Source organism: Semicossyphus pulcher, unplaced genomic scaffold (assembly GCF_022749685.1).
Source record: "Semicossyphus pulcher isolate SPU_LCO1_2020_fin unplaced genomic scaffold, fSemPul1.0.p SCAF_1, whole genome shotgun sequence".
Lineage (NCBI taxonomy): Eukaryota > Metazoa > Chordata > Actinopteri > Labriformes > Labridae > Semicossyphus > Semicossyphus pulcher.
Genome location: NW_027211603.1, coordinates 637,026 through 652,441, shown reverse-complemented (window position 1 = coordinate 652,441; position 15,416 = coordinate 637,026). Strand labels below are relative to the sequence as shown.

General features: G+C 46.8%; 1 protein-coding gene across 1 annotated transcript in view; it reads left to right on the top strand.

Annotated features, from left to right (window-relative positions):
- shank2b (SH3 and multiple ankyrin repeat domains 2b) overlaps positions 1 to 15,416 on the top strand; it is a 227,999-nt gene that overhangs the window by 124,738 nt on the left and 87,845 nt on the right. The window contains exon 11 of the mRNA XM_069664439.1: positions 5,372 to 5,792. Coding sequence (XP_069520540.1) covers positions 5,372 to 5,792 — 421 coding nt within the window. The remainder of the gene's footprint in view (positions 1 to 5,371; positions 5,793 to 15,416) is intronic.

Sequence of the window (15,416 nt, the reverse complement as noted above, 5' to 3'; positions counted from 1 at the left end):
AATCCAATGGAGCGTCTGTGGGATGTGCTGGACAAACAGGTCCGATCCATGGAGGCCCCATCTCGCAGCATACAGGACTTAAAGGCTCTGCTGCTCACGTCTTGGTGCAGATACCTCAGCACACCTTCAGAGGTCTAAAGGAGTCCATGCCTCGACGGGTCAGGGCTGTTGTGGTGGCAGAAGGGGACCTACACAATTTTTGGCAGGTGGTCATAATGTTATGGCTGATCGGTGTATATTTTTAAAGACAACAATGTCGACTGTTGAAGAAGACAAGAAGCAAGATGGGATCTTGTTCTGTGGCACGGCCGGGCTTCATCCTCCCTGACTTTAGTCGTTACTAGCGTAAACTTTCATCACAGATTTGGGACTAATAAAAAATCACGATGAGGGTGCCATGACGGGAAACAATCTGCGACAGTTGTTGTTGACAGTCTGGAGATGAAACTCGCACATTTGTGGTGTTTAATTATTCAGATTGTTTCTCCTTCTTTGCTCAGCCGTTGCACATACTTCTCATTCTGATGACTTTATGTTTGTTTGCATTTACATTTGAAATCTGGACTGACGTCACATGGCCTGGACAGTTACGGTGTCCACTTTGAACCACCTAGTTTCCTTCGAGCTGTAGACATTAGTTGCATGTTTTTCTCTCTGCTGCAGCTAGAACATGAGAGGGAAGGTAACAAACTGTTTGTAGAATATCATTTTCTGGTTTGGTGCAAACAGGAATCTGTGTTCTGTGCAGTTTGTTGTCTCTGACCTTTAGTTTTTACTCCTTCTGATTGCTGGGTACGGTGGCCCTGAAGGTCAAAACACAGCATTTTAGAAAAGACAACAACAGCTTGTGTTTTGTGAAATGTTGGGTTCTGACCTTGAGGGCCACCGTAGCTAGAAAATGTTGTGAGGTGTCTTAGAAGTCGTTCACAGAAAATGTTAAATTTAGTTGTTCAAGTTTTATATTTAATATGTTTTAAATCGTTTTTTCTTGTGAGGCCGGTTGATGTCAGTGTTACATAATGCATGCACACAATGCACCATATATGACACAGTTAACACGCATAACTAATGTTTGTTTCCTAAGTTGGAAATAAGTCAACACTGACTTTGTGTTTCTCGTGCCACAGGCTACTTCAGTGTCATTTTTGAACATGCAGGCGAATGACAGAGCTGCCGTCAGTGACGACTGGAGAACGAGCTGCGGGTCGTTCTCGACAGCGTGTTAGAAAGAAAGAAAACAGACCTTCAAACAAGCTTTCGTTACCTCGAAACAGACACTGAACAGATGCTGCTCTGTGTGTGTGCATGAGACGACAAAGCATGAGGACGCATTCGTAGAAAAATTGTGCAGAACTTTTTTGTAAGATATCCTGACCACTGAATAACGACATCTTCTTCTGCATGTTGGTTTTTCTGTTAGTTGAATGCGTGCATTCAAAGAAAGGAACCGGGATGCTCCTCTCTCTGAGGCTGCGCTGGGTTTGAGCTGATCTGCAGAATGACTCTCTCAAGTTTTACCTCCTGATCAGCACAAACTATAGAGAGGCAAACAGTCTTCCTGTAACAGCTCAGAGTGTTAGCATAATGTCAACATCATCATTTAACTGGGCTGAGTGCTTCCAGACTCTCTGACCTCTGACCTGCATCCTGTGCTTCAAGTGCGTTTAATTATATAGACTGCACTGATTGCTTTCCGACTGTTACATAAGAGGCTGCGCTTGTTGTGACTCCCCTCCCCGTTTTACTGGATAATTAATTTGTGTGAGACTCAGAGAAAGAGCGAGCGAGTCGGTGCGTAAGTGTGTGTGCTCAGCTGAAGATAAAACCGTCCCTTCTAGCTCGGAGGCCACACACACACACACACACACACTTCAGGGACACACGCAGATAGCCCGCTAGCTCCTAAATGTGCTAGCTCATTAGATGTTATCACCTCTCTCTTCATCAACACGTCTGCTGCACACAGCGAGAGAGGAAGGTCTGGGATATTAGTCTGGGAGATGATAATGACTCAGTGAATCCTCTTTCAGGAAGCAAACAGCAGGAAGCAGCACACAGTTAACAGGCAGAGATGCTAGCCCGATAGCATCGCATTAATCAGCCCATAATCAGGAGATGGTTATTGGAAGAGCCGCAGGCCGTGTTCTGCTCGGCTCTGCTGTGGCTGTGAGGAGAGATGGTGGAGGTACTCGCTGGCTCGTCATCCTGCAGTGTGATGGAGGAAAGTATCCATGGGGAAATCAAGAGCAACCTCCTTTACTGGAACAGTGAAGCTCCGGCAGAGCGGGCCAGAGGAACTCAGCTCTGCTCATGTAACCCTGATAATCATGCCAATGATGACAGAGAGAGAGAGAGTGTGGAGCGTGCAGCCTCGGTCAATCACTGTCAAGATGTGTAAGGGTAGTGCAGCTTCCACACTTTGAAAAGGGATCGATAAATCTGGAGCGGGGGGGATACAAACTACAAACACGTCATACTTTACAGTCCCATGTATCTGTACTTTTACTTCTCCCTGCAACTTTCTACTCCTCACATTAACCAAACAGGCAGTTAACTTCAGTTTGAATAACTTTGAGAGGAAGTCGGCCCGCCTCTCCAGCATCCACACTTATTCAAACCCAACTGATTTCACAATAACACGTAGAAAAGAAGATTCCTTGGTGTCTCCATGAGTGCATGTCACACAGGAGAGACGTCACATGAAGAGAAGGAGGTAACAGACGAGTGAAGACAAACAGACAGAGAGGGAAACTGGAGCGTGCAGAAGAGGCGTCTAGTGAATGTGATGTCTGTGAGCGACAGGGAGAGCTCGGAGCCTCATGAAAGTGAAGCAGCCAACATGGCCGACGAGCAGCAGCGAGACATTCCACATCCAACTGATTTACACATTCGAGCAAAGTTAATGTTCATTATTTTCACTGTGTTGTTCTTTGATTTGAAGGTCACATGATTTCAGTTTAATGGTCTCCAAATATGAGGTTAGCTTCAGTTAGCTTAGCACAGAAACAACCTGAGGGACACGTGTGACTCTATACTGAGAGGGGTAAATCTACCCAGAGGTTTTTTTAACTGGATTTCACTCGATGACCAAACAGCTTTTCTTTTTTCCTGCTTTTATTTTGAAGCTTCTGAAGTCCTGAAAAACTTTGAACATAGAAAAGAAGACCTGAAAAAGACAATATATATGAGTATCTGTTAATCTGAAACATACACACTGTCAATATTTCAAGAGAAGTATCGAACATCAAGCATCGCTCATCATTCATACATGATCCTGCAGTAATTAATTAATGTATTTATTCAAAGTAATATTAATGTATGAAGCAAGAACCCAGAACATGCTACAGCAAACGCTCTGTGACTATCACAGCATTACATTATATCTGATACCAGAGAGTGTGTGTGCGTGTGTGTGTGCGTGTGTAAAAGAGACATTTAATTCCCATGAAGGTTTTAGGACGGGCTGATGAGATCATGATGGATTGAGGGAAAAAATGATCATATATGTAGAATATCAGCAGAGGAGGGTCAATAGATGGATATGCATGTGTGTGTGTGTGTGTGTGTGTGTGTGTGTGTGTGTGTGTGTGTGTGTGTGTGTGTGTGTGTGTGTGTGCAGAGCCTCCTGGTTGGGAACACGTCACCGGGGGAGAAAATAGCTCATGTGAACAGAAAGGTTATCTATTTATACGTCCTCTCCAACTTCTCCCCTGTGCTAAACTCTCACACATATACAGCATGATGCTGCATGCACTGTGTTCTCAGCACAGCACACTGATGGCTGCACATAAAGGGTTAACTGCAGCCTGTGTGACGGGCTGTGTTGTGATTTCATCACCAGAAAACAGACCAAAGAAACAGATCATTTGACTGTTTTAATGAAAGTTTAATGTATGGACTATATAACATCGTGCATTGTTGTATTTGTTCAGTGTGAGTCAGGAGACGTCCGCCTCTCAGCCCACAGATCAAATCATTTCACTAAAAGTGACTTTGCTTGGAGCAGGTGTGCCGTCACGTCTTGCTCTCGTTTTCGGGGAATCCTCAGTGTTCATCAGTGAAGACGTTTTTAGGTCTCGTCTCTCCACGACAAAAACAAACAGTCATTAAATCAGTAAAATACTGAATAAAGCAGTTTTACTTTACATCGTTGTTCCAATGTTTCTCATTAGGACTTCATCGATCTCGGATCCCATCGGCTGTAGTCTGACGACGATGTCAGCTCTAGGGTCACCTGTGAACATGCCGGGGCGTGTAGCCGGCAGTTAGCTATAAACAACTTCCTTTTCTGCCTGTTCCAGAGAAATAATCAGTTTTTTTTGTGACTGACTTTAATTAACGGCTCTTACCTTCGACGAGGATGCAGATTAGTCAGACCTCAACATGAAGCTTTGTGAGGTCCGTCCTCAAGAGGAGAAGAAAACTACTTTAACATGACGAGTTTGTCGCTGAACTTTGTGACGCAGCATCAGGGAATGTCACTGTTTTTCCTGCGTACGCCGCAGCCTGCTGATACATGATTGGTCGAAACTACTCGGACTTCAAGAACAGAACACAGAACACTTGTCGTCCCGGACATCCACGCCGCTGCCCACAGATTCTGCGTTTCTATGCAGAATGTGTAAACAGAGATTAGGGCTTCATGAACTGAGCTGAGCTGCTGCTCACTTCAGCTCAGCTCGTGTCTCTGTTTTCAGATGACTTCAATCCTTCATCCGGTTACATAACAGTTAGAAGAGATGCTGATGTTACTACAACATTTAGAACAGAGTTTGCTGTGTGCTGAAGTACAAGAAAGGAGCCGGTTCTTATTTTACTCACAAAATTCTGCTGATTTTTAACAGAAGAAAATGTCTTCATGATGTCGTTTTTCATCACAAAGATTCAGGTCTGATCCCGACATTACAGACTCCACATCATGATCATTGTTCATTATTAAACATGCTGAGAGGTTTTTTTTTGTGCAGTTATTTTGTGGAATATCGTTCATTCACTTTAATAGGTAACAAAGTCACCTTCCACTAAACAGTGGAAACACAGTCGCTGCTTTTATCATGCAAACTGTAAACTCTGTGTTCAACTGGAGGACCTGAGTGAGGATCAGACGTCTGCAGTCGTACAGATGTTTATTGTATTTTAACCTTTAACAGTGAAGATGCAGACAGGAAGCGAGAGGGGGTTTGAAATGCTAGAAAGCTCCTCATAACCCAGGTGACGATGCTGCGGTTATGTGGCATGAATTTGCCTCCCTCAGTCGTCAGTGTTAAAAGTGAACAAGGTGGACAAGGACTCTCAGGAGCAAGCAAAGGTTCCTACTGACAGAATTCAAATGTAAAAGACTAATAAAGGTTTAACCTTCTTCTCCCTGCAGTGCCTTTCCGCGAGGCTCCAGCCTACTCCAAACGCCGCCGGGGTCCGTCGTCTGGCAGCGGAAACGACCAGTCCCCCTCCTCGCTCTCGGCCCCGCGGGTCCTCCTGCGCTCCAACAGCGACAACAACCTAACAGTCAGTCAGTACCAGCAGCACGGCTCTCCTGGCAACTGGGCCCCCCATCAGCACCAACACGCCCAGCCCCACCCGCACCGGGGCCCCCAGCAGGGTCACTCGCAGCCTGGCTCCGCAGCATTACATCGCAGCCTGTCACCCCAGCTGCTCCAGCAGATGCCCAGCGGCAGCCCCAATGGCAACGTGGTGGTACGGACCATGGGGAGGGGGGCGAGGAGCCGGTCTCCCTCCCTCAGCCGGCTGGGGGAGGAGGCTCGACGGGTGGTACCTTCACAGCGCCAGCCCAGGTGAGTCTCTGAGACGTGCTGTTTGTGTGTGTGAGTGAATCAGCGTCTTCAGAAGCAGAGTTTTTATCCCCGAGCTGACGAACCTGCAGGTCGGAGGGGAACATATGACTCACTAATATTTTGCCGTCAATATTTTGGTGTGGACTTCCAGCACAGCTGTGATCCGGTCGCGGCTGTTTGCTGTTGCTTTCAAAGTGTCAGAAGCATCATTTGTACATCTGCGTCCAGAGATTTTCTGTTCTGTAGAAAAGGAACAGATTCCACCATCGAGAAGATTTCCTCCAGACCTCTGAGGAGGAATGATGACGCGTCCTTAAAGGGTCACTTCCTCCAAATAAGCACGAACAAATGACTTATTTCTAGAGGCATTGTCATGTTTAGATTAAGTTTAGTTTTTAAAAGTTTTAAGAAGTTTTCTCCAAGAGATTTCTCAAAGGCGACTCAATGCAGCATTAGCCACTACCTGCATGACACACCTGAACCTCGATCCATCCATAGACTGTAAATAAGAAGAGACATCGCCATAATGCTGTTTTTTCGCTTGACCATATTTGGACGAGAGGGTGTGGCCGTGTCCTTTTTTATACACAATCTACGGATCCTGCTGCTGGTGAAAGTGATGGATTGTGGGAAGTTTAGGCTCCAAACATTAACACATAAGTATAATAACTCGACCATTTGAAGTCAAACATGTGACGCCACACCAGACGAGTGATCTCAAACGTGCCACGTAAACGCCCTGAAGGAGCCTTCGTCAGTAAGTGAAGCTTTACTCACCAAATACAAAACTCAACCGAAACTTCTCTTCTGGAAATCATGTCTCCATCAGGGATTTCACAGAACATGCTGTTCTGAAGTTCTGAGTTGAATAAGAACATTTCACACAGAGGTCAGTGTGATGAGTGCTGGAAGAAAGAAATGTTCAAGTGCAGGGATCTTTTGTTGGCGGGCGGGCGGTGCACTGTTTAGACCACACTAAAATGGATTAGCTCATCTTCGAATGAATTACAATAACTTTTTATCTCGTGGCGTCATCGGGTCAAAGTGTCCGTTTGTCCAAAACTTTGGAAAAGAAAATAAACCTCCTTATCGATCGGCATCCCCTTCAGCTTTAGCCGTTGAGCTAGTTAGCAAATGTTAGCAGGATAGCAGGCCTCAGCCTGCTGTGTGGAGTTTTTAACTGGTTTAATCCTGATGCCTCTGTGTGACCTACAAACGACCTCTGCTATTTTAACACAGGGCGAAAGGTCGGACGCAGAAATCTACCTCCTTCTCCTTTTCCTTTTCTTCTTCTTTGTCCTCCTTCTCATCCTCCTCTTCTTCTCTCTCTCTCTTTGTCCTCCTTCTCTTCTTTTTGCTTCACCTCCTCCTTCTCTTCATCTTTCTCCTCCTTGTCCTCCGCCTTCCCTTACCACCTCCTCCTCTTCTTCCTTTTCCTCCCTCTTCCCCCTCCCTCCCTCCCTTTCCTCCTTCTCTTCCTATTCTGCCTCCTCCTCCTCCTCCTCCTCCTTCTCTTCCTCCTACTCTGCCTTCCTCTCCTCCTGCTCTGCCTTCCCCTCCTCTTCCTCATCCCCTTTCTTCCCCTCCTCCTCCTCCTCCTCCTCTTCCTCCTCTTCCTTCCCCTCTTCTTCCTCCTCTTCTCTGCCTTCTCCTCGCCCTCCTCCTCCGCCTTCTCTTCCTTGTCTACTTCCTCCACCCTCCTCCTCTTCTTGCTCTTCTTCTTGCTCCTCCTCCTCCATCAGATCAAATCAAATCTAAACCTACCTGCAGGAAGAGACTGCATTTGTTTTTTTGGTTTATCTTTGAGTGAACGTGCCCTTTAATTCAGACCTCCTGTGTTTGTGTGTGTGTGTGTATATGTGTGTGTGCGTGTGTGTGTGTGCGTGCGTGCTGAGAGCTCGGAGTGTGTTTTTTTTCTTCAATTACTGTGTGTACGTTACATCCCGCCCCCCCTCCCCCACACGCGATGGTGTGTGACGCCGTCCTCTGGGAAACACGCCATCTGGCCTCCTACTGTAGCTACAGTAAACGTTTCCATGGTTACACACGTTATACATTCATCTGTGTTTGTGTTTAAGTGGTGTGTGCGCTTCATGTTCCTGCTGAAGGAATGTACGTATGTTCTAAGTTTAAGTGTGTGTGTGTGATTTCATGTCCAGATACGACACCATGTACGTCAGAACATCTGTGTGCATGAGTGTGTGTGTGTGTGTGTGTGTGTGTGTGTGTGTGTGTGTGAGTGTGTGTGTGTGTGAGTGTGTGTGTGTGTGTGAGTGTGTGTGTGTGTGTGAGTGGTGGGGTTTTAAAGTGTGACGGGCGATGTTAATGTCAATCCTGATTAAGACACGCCCTCTGTCCTCTGCCCTCCCGTCCTCCTCCTCTAAGTCTCCTCCTCCTCCTTTTCCTCTAAACCATTTCCTCCTCTTCTTATTCTTCCTCATCCTCCTCTTTCTACTCTTCCTCCCCTTTCTCATCCTCCTCCTCCTTCTCCCCATACACCTCAACCTCCTCTTTCTCCTCCCCTTCCTCGTCCTTTTCCTCTTTCTCCTCCTCGTCTTCCGCCTCCTCTACCCCCCTACTCCCTCTCCTCCCCCTAGTCCTCCTCCTCCTCCTCTACCATCCTCTGCTCCTTGTCTTTCTCCTCCTCCTTCTTCTCTACTTTCTCCTCTTCCTTAACCTCTTCTGCCTCCTTTTCCTCTTCCTCCTCCTCGTCTTCCACCTCCTTGTCCTACTCCCTCTCCTCCCCCTCTTTCTCCTCCTGCTTCTTCTCTACTTTCTCCTCTTCCTTAAACCCTCCTCCTACTTTTTCTCTTCCTCCTCCACCCCTTAACCCCCCCTTGTCTCTACTTTTTCCTCGCCTGTTTCTCCTCTTCCTCTTCCTCCTCCCTTTCCACCTCTTCCTCCATTCTTTCCCCTCCTCCTCTGTCTACTCTTCCCCCACTTCTCATTCTCCTCCTTCTTCTCCCCAACCACCCCCACCTCCTCTTACCCCTCCTTCCCCTCCCCTTCCTCCTCTTTTTTTTTCTCCTCCTCCTATACTTTTCCTTTTCCTCCTCCTTGTCTTCAGCCTCCTCTTCCTCCTTTACCTCCCTCTCCTCCCCCTCTTTCTCCTCCTGCTTCTTCTCTACTTTCCATCTCTTCCTTAACCCCTCCTCCTACTTTTCCTCCTCCTCCTCCCTTTCCGCCTCTTCCTCCTCTTTCTCCTCTTTCTCCTCTGTCTCCACTTCTTTCCCCTCCTCCTCTGTCTACTCTTCCCCCACTTCTCATTCTCCTCCTTCTTCTCCCCAACCACCTCCACCTCCTCTTCCCCCTCCTTCCTCCTCTTCTGTCTTCTTCTCCTCCTCCTCCTCCTCCTTGGCAGATGGACACATTTCGAAGCTCTCTGCTGCACCAACACTTCCCACACTCTGTAGCTCTGCCTCAGTCCGATGTCGAGGAGAGGACGTTATAGAAAAGATGTGAAGACGAAGCCGTAGAATTAGACAGGATGAAGAGCAGGGAGAAGGAGGAGGACGACGAGGAGGAGGAGGAGAGAATAAAAGCGCAGGATGAGGGGTTTAAAGTTGAGGGAAGACAAGTGAAGGAGGAGATGAAAGAAGGGCCGGAGAGACGGGGGAGGACAGTTTGCTTCAGCAGGAACATGAACATCACTATCATGTCTCCTGACATACTTCACTACAACACACAGGAGGGGGGGGAGGGGGAGGGAGGGGGGAGGAAAGTTTGATTCTTTAAAATGTGCCTTTGCTTCTTCTTGCTGCTGTGTCACGGCTCCGTCCTCCAGCTGTGTGTCAGTGGCTTTAATCAACAACACACCTTAGAGCTTCATCACAAAAGCCTCACATCGACCAGGTTGTGATCAGTTGTGATCAGTTGTGATCAGTTGTGATCAGGTTGTGATCAGGTTGTGTTCAGGTTGTGTTCAGGTTGTGATCAGTTGTGATCAGGTTGTGTTCAGGTTGTGATCAGTTGTGTTCAGGTTGTGATCAGTTGTGATCAGGTTGTGATCAGTTGTGATCAGGTTGTGATCAGTTGTGATCGGTTGTGTTCAGGTTGTGATCAGGTTGTGATCAGGTTGTGATCAGGTTGTGATCAGTTGTGATCAGGTTGTGATCAGGTTGTGATCAGGTTGTGATCAGTTGTGATCAGGTTGTGATCAGGTTGTGATCAGTTGTGATCAGGTTGTGTTCAGGTTGTGATCAGTTGTGATCAGGTTGTGATCAGTTGTGATCAGGTTGTGATCAGGTTGTGATCAGGTTGTGATCGGTTGTGATCAGGTTGTGATCAGGTTGTGATCAGTTGTGATCAGGTTGTGTTCAGGTTGTGATCAGTTGTGATCAGGTTGTGATCAGGTTGTGATCAGGTTGTGTTCAGGCTGTGATCAGGTTGTGATCGGTTGTGTTCAGGTTGTGTTCAGGCTGTGATCAGGTTGTGATCGGTTGTGTTCAGGTTGTGTTCAGGTTGTGATCAGTTGTGATCAGGTTGTGATCGGTTGTGTTCAGGTTGTGTTCAGGTTGTGTTCAGGTTGTGATCAGCTGTGATCAGGTTGTGATCGGTTGTGTTCAGGTTGTGATCGGTTGTGTTCAGGTTGTGATCAGGTTGTGATCAGGTTGTGATCAGGTTGTGTTCAGGTTGTGTTCAGGTTGTGATCAGTTGTGTTCAGGTTGTGATCAGGTTGTGATCAGGTTGTGTGTCAGGTTGTGTGTCAGGTTGTGATCAGGTTGTGTTCAGGTTGTGATCGGTTGTGTTCAGGTTGTGATCAGGTTGTGATCGGTTGTGTTCAGGTTGTGTGTCAGGTTGTGATCAGGTTGTGATCAGGTTGTGATCGGTTGTGTTCAGGTTGTGATCAGGTTGTGTTCAGGTTGTGATCAGTTGTGATCAGGTTGTGATCAGTTGTGATCAGGTTGTGTTCAGGTTGTGTTCAGGTTGTGATCGGTTGTGTGTCAGGTTGTGATCAGGTTGTGTTCAGGTTGTGATCAGTTGTGATCAGGTTGTGATCAGGTTGTGATCAGGTTGTGATCGGTTGAGTTCAGGTTGTGATCAGGTTGTGTGTCAGGTTGTGATCAGGTTGTGATCGGTTGAGTTCAGGTTGTGATCAGGTTGTGTTCAGGTTGTGTTCAGGTTGTGATCGGTTGTGTGTCAGGTTGTGATCAGGTTGTGTTCAGGTTGTGATCAGTTGTGATCGGTTGTGTTCAGGTTGTGATCAGGTTGTGATCGGTTGTGTTCAGGTTGTGTTCAGGTTGTGATCAGTTGTGATCAGGTTGTGATCAGGTTGTGATCGGTTGTGTTCAGGTTGTGTGTCAGGTTGTGATCAGGTTGTGTTCAGGTTGTGATCAGGTTGTGATCGGTTGTGTGTCAGGTTGTGATCAGGTTGTGATCGGTTGTGTGTCAGGTTGTGATCAGGTTGTGATCAGGTTGTGATCGGTTGTGTTCAGGTTGTGATCAGTTGTGATCAGTTGTGATCAGTTGTGATTAGGTTGTGATCGGTTGTGTTCAGGTTGTGTTCAGGTTGTGATCAGGTTGTGTATCAGGTTGTGATCAGTTGTGATCAGGTTGTGATCAGGTTGTGATCGGTTGTGTTCAGGTTGTGTGTCAGGTTGTGATCAGGTTGTGTTCAGGTTGTGATCAGGTTGTGATCGGTTGTGTGTCAGGTTGTGATCAGGTTGTGATCGGTTGTGTGTCAGGTTGTGATCAGGTTGTGATCAGGTTGTGATCGGTTGTGTTCAGGTTGTGATCAGTTGTGATCAGTTGTGATCAGTTGTGATTAGGTTGTGATCGGTTGTGTTCAGGTTGTGATCAGTTGTGATCAGGTTGTGATCGGTTGTGTTCAGGTTGTGTTCAGGTTGTGATCAGGTTGTGTATCAGGTTGTGATCAGGTTGTGTTCAGGTTGTGATCGGTTGTGTTCAGGTTGTGTTCAGGTTGTGATCAGGTTGTGTTCAGGTTGTGTTCAGGTTGTGTTCAGGTTGTGTATCTGGTTGTGAACGGTTGTGTTCAGTTTGTGTTCAGGTTGTGTTCAGGTTGTGATCAGGTTGTGATCAGGTTGTGTTCAGGTTGTGATCGGTTGTGTTCAGGTTGTGTTCAGGTTGTGATCAGGTTGTGATCAGGTTGTGTTCAGGTTGTGATCGGTTGTGTTCAGGTTGTGTTCAGGTTGTGATCAGGTTGTGATCAGGTTGTGTTCAGGTTGTGATCAGGTTGTGATCAGCTGTGATCAGGTTGTGTATCAGTTGTGATCGGTTGTGATCAGCTGTGATCAGGTTGTGTATCAGTTGTGATCAGCTGTGATCAGCAGGAGGAACTTTCTGTTTCGTTCTTCAGCCCGCTGCACGCGGCGCTGTCTCTGATCCGTGCATGTGTGTGATATTCTCCTCCTGTTTCTTTCAGACTTCTACAGCTTCCCTCACTGTGAAACTCTGCAGAGGAAAATGTAAACAAAGGCTCTAAATGAGGCGCTAACATGCTGATAGAAAGAGACGCTCTTTGGCTCTCTGGCTCATTTATTTGAATGCATGCAGAAGCACTGGAGGAATAATGACTCCATCATTCCCATGGGTTTTGTTAATTGTAATGATCTTGCACCTGATTGACAGGTTTCTATTAAGGTTGAGCCTCTTCATTTACACTGACATCAGACTGGAAGCTCACTTACATCTCATCAGTTTTACCAGGGGAGGTCTGACTGACCCCCACTGCTGCTGGGAGTCATTAAACACACTCTCAACTCCTCATCATGTAAACTTTAGGGAGAGGCCTTTCGGTTGAGTAAGGGAGAGTCTCCACGAACAGTAAGGCGACCCTGTATCACAATAAGCCTGTAGCTGTTAGTCTGGTCTCACCGCATGTTGATGAAGAAGGGCCCGATCAGACGGAGCGCGCTTTGCAGGCTGTGAAACGCGAGGCGCACCGCACTGCCTTTTTTGTTGAAGCCTACGGTTAAAAAAAGAGCAGCTTTTTTTTTTTTACTGTTGTTAAGGCAACCACCGAATCATAGCTGTCATTAACCTAACCGTTATATTGTAAACTGACAGAAGGCCCGCCTCTCCTTTCAACTGGTCAATGAGAAAAAACGGCCATGACTTCGGGCGCTTTTCTGCTTTGAGTTGTTTTTTCAACTCGAGGCATTCGCAGCGTTTCCTCAAAAAACACGAGGCGCACAGAGCGGAAAAACGCTCTGCAACGCAAAAGCAGCGCGCAAAAAGCTTCTCATTAAAAACAGTGATAAAAAAAAACCAGCTGCTAAAACACGTTCTGTCTGATCGGCCCGAATGCTTCTGCTGCAGGAGGTCAGGTGGATTCTTCTCGGCCAATAAGACAAAAGAAGGAACGAGTGAAAAGTGCAGAAGTCCAATAATGTAGGTCTGTAACCTCGTCTGCTATCAGGGCAGGTTATCAGGGACATGGTGTCCTGCTCTGCACAGCTGCTGCTGGCCCAGAAACCAGGAAATGAGCGACCTTTAATGGGTTCCCCCCCGTGGGTCACGTTCTTATGATCAGAGGTGATTTTCAACACAGAGAAACGCTCTTTATTTTTGTGATCGTCCAAAAACACATCAATGATCCAAGCACACACAAACTGTAGTTTATTTTAACTCCATCCCTCAAACACCGTCCTGCTGTCACACTCCAGCACCAAACGTGGATTCATCCGCAGCTGTAAATAGTCCCCAACAAATGCACTATTTCCTCCTGTTTGAATAACAACAAACAACAGTGTCCTGCTGTTTGAGAAAACTGAGCTTTTATTTTGAAAGCAGTAAAATCCTCTGACAGTGCGAGGACGTCGGAGAGTTTTGAGAGACAGTCGGACACACTCTTGGTTCTTCCTTTTCGTAGGAAGAGAAGTTAAGATGTGCTGCACATGTGCAGAATGACATAATGTCTCTAGAGCACGTTCAGGTTAGGACTTTACTGGGACCTATTTGTGTTGGAGTTACACACATGCAGACGTCAGATACTAGATGGATAACTTAGATTCTGTTGCTAAAGATAAATCCACCAAAACGCTGAAGTTAATTTATTATAAAAACACGGATGGAAGAAGAGGAACTGCAATCGATGAATCCTTTGACCACGTTGGTCAGAAAAGGCGACTTTGTGTTGGGTGATTGGGTCCCCGCCACACCTCTTCACCTGGTTAGAGGCAGTGTGGGCCCTCTGTTAGTGGACTGTTTTTATAATCATGTTTGATATTGTTGATATGTATCGAGGTGTTTTGGCGTCCCACTTTGAAATAGCCTTTCCATGTTTCTGTTGTGTGTATTACTATTGTTTCAGAGTTCGTCTCTCTGGTTTTCCTTGGTGGTTTAATCCAATCAGGGCGGGGCCAGGGCAGCTAGAAAAGGTGACTGAGACATCAGCCGTGTCCCAATTCATCAGCTGCATCCTTCGAAGGCCGCTTGCGTCACAGCGGCGCGTCACAAGGCTTTCCCTTTTCAAAGGCTCCTTCAGATGCGTCCTCCTTTTCCCGAATCACGGAGGATCCATCGGCTGCATCCTTCGTGGCCCAACGTTTCCCGAGATTCATTACGCACCAATTCAAACAAAATGGGCCTTGAAACAAATGATCAACAATAGGTTAAGTTACGTGATGTTAGCTAGTTAGCCCGCAAGCTACCTGTTGCTAGGCGACAGGAGCGTCGGGAACAGCTGGTGACACAAACAGGAAATCCTCTGTAAACCAAACTGTCTCATTTCGGTTCGGCTTTAGCGTCCACGCAGGCTACAGGGACTCGTCCTCTGTAGACCGCGTCCTTCGATGGATGCAGCGCCTGAAACGAGACACAGATATTGACTTGGGGACGTTTGTTTGCAGCAGCTTGAGTTTATTCGACTTACCTTAGATTACCTGGGAATCTTGTTTTTGGTTTGCAGCTTTTGTTTCTTAAGACCACAAGTTTCTGTAAGATTTCTGCCTCCTGGTTCTTGAAGCCAACATCTTTTTGCTCAGCACCAGAAAGCCACAGCAGTAACATTGAACCTTGAATGGCAGGGCAGGTATCCTCTGCTTTGCTGGTTTTACATCTTCCTAAAGCTCATTTATAATCACATTCAAATACTCTTTAAATCCTTTACATATGATGCACAGTTAATAAAGTGCAGCTCACAGTGACGCGCTGTAAGCGAGCTGAGATGGGGACATTAATTTGCTCTCCTGCTCCGTGTCCAATAAGTGTGAACTACAGCCGTCAGAGCTCCTCAGGCTTTCCCACCCTGCTGCCCTTTAAAGCTCCTCATTCCGGAGCTTTCTCTCTTCCTTTGGCTCCATCTTCCTCCTTTCTCTCCCATAATCCCCCCCACCCTCCCCTCCTCATCCAACCTCCACCCACACACACATGACAGCGTCTCTGTGGCTTCCCCTCGCTCCCACATGACATGCCGGTTGTTAGAATGCACGCACACACACACACAAACAAGCACATGGTGACAGCTGTCAGTCAGGCCCCGGGTGTCATGGCAACAGCTTCCCAGCGAGATGTGGTGAGAAATGAGATGTGTCCAGTGTCAGGAGGACAGATCGGAGCATGACTGAAGACTGGCAGGGATGTGACTTTATGAGGGAGAGATCCGCTGATGATGATGAGCCGCTGAAAACAGACCTACAGTCAGAAGATGTCTCACTTCACAGG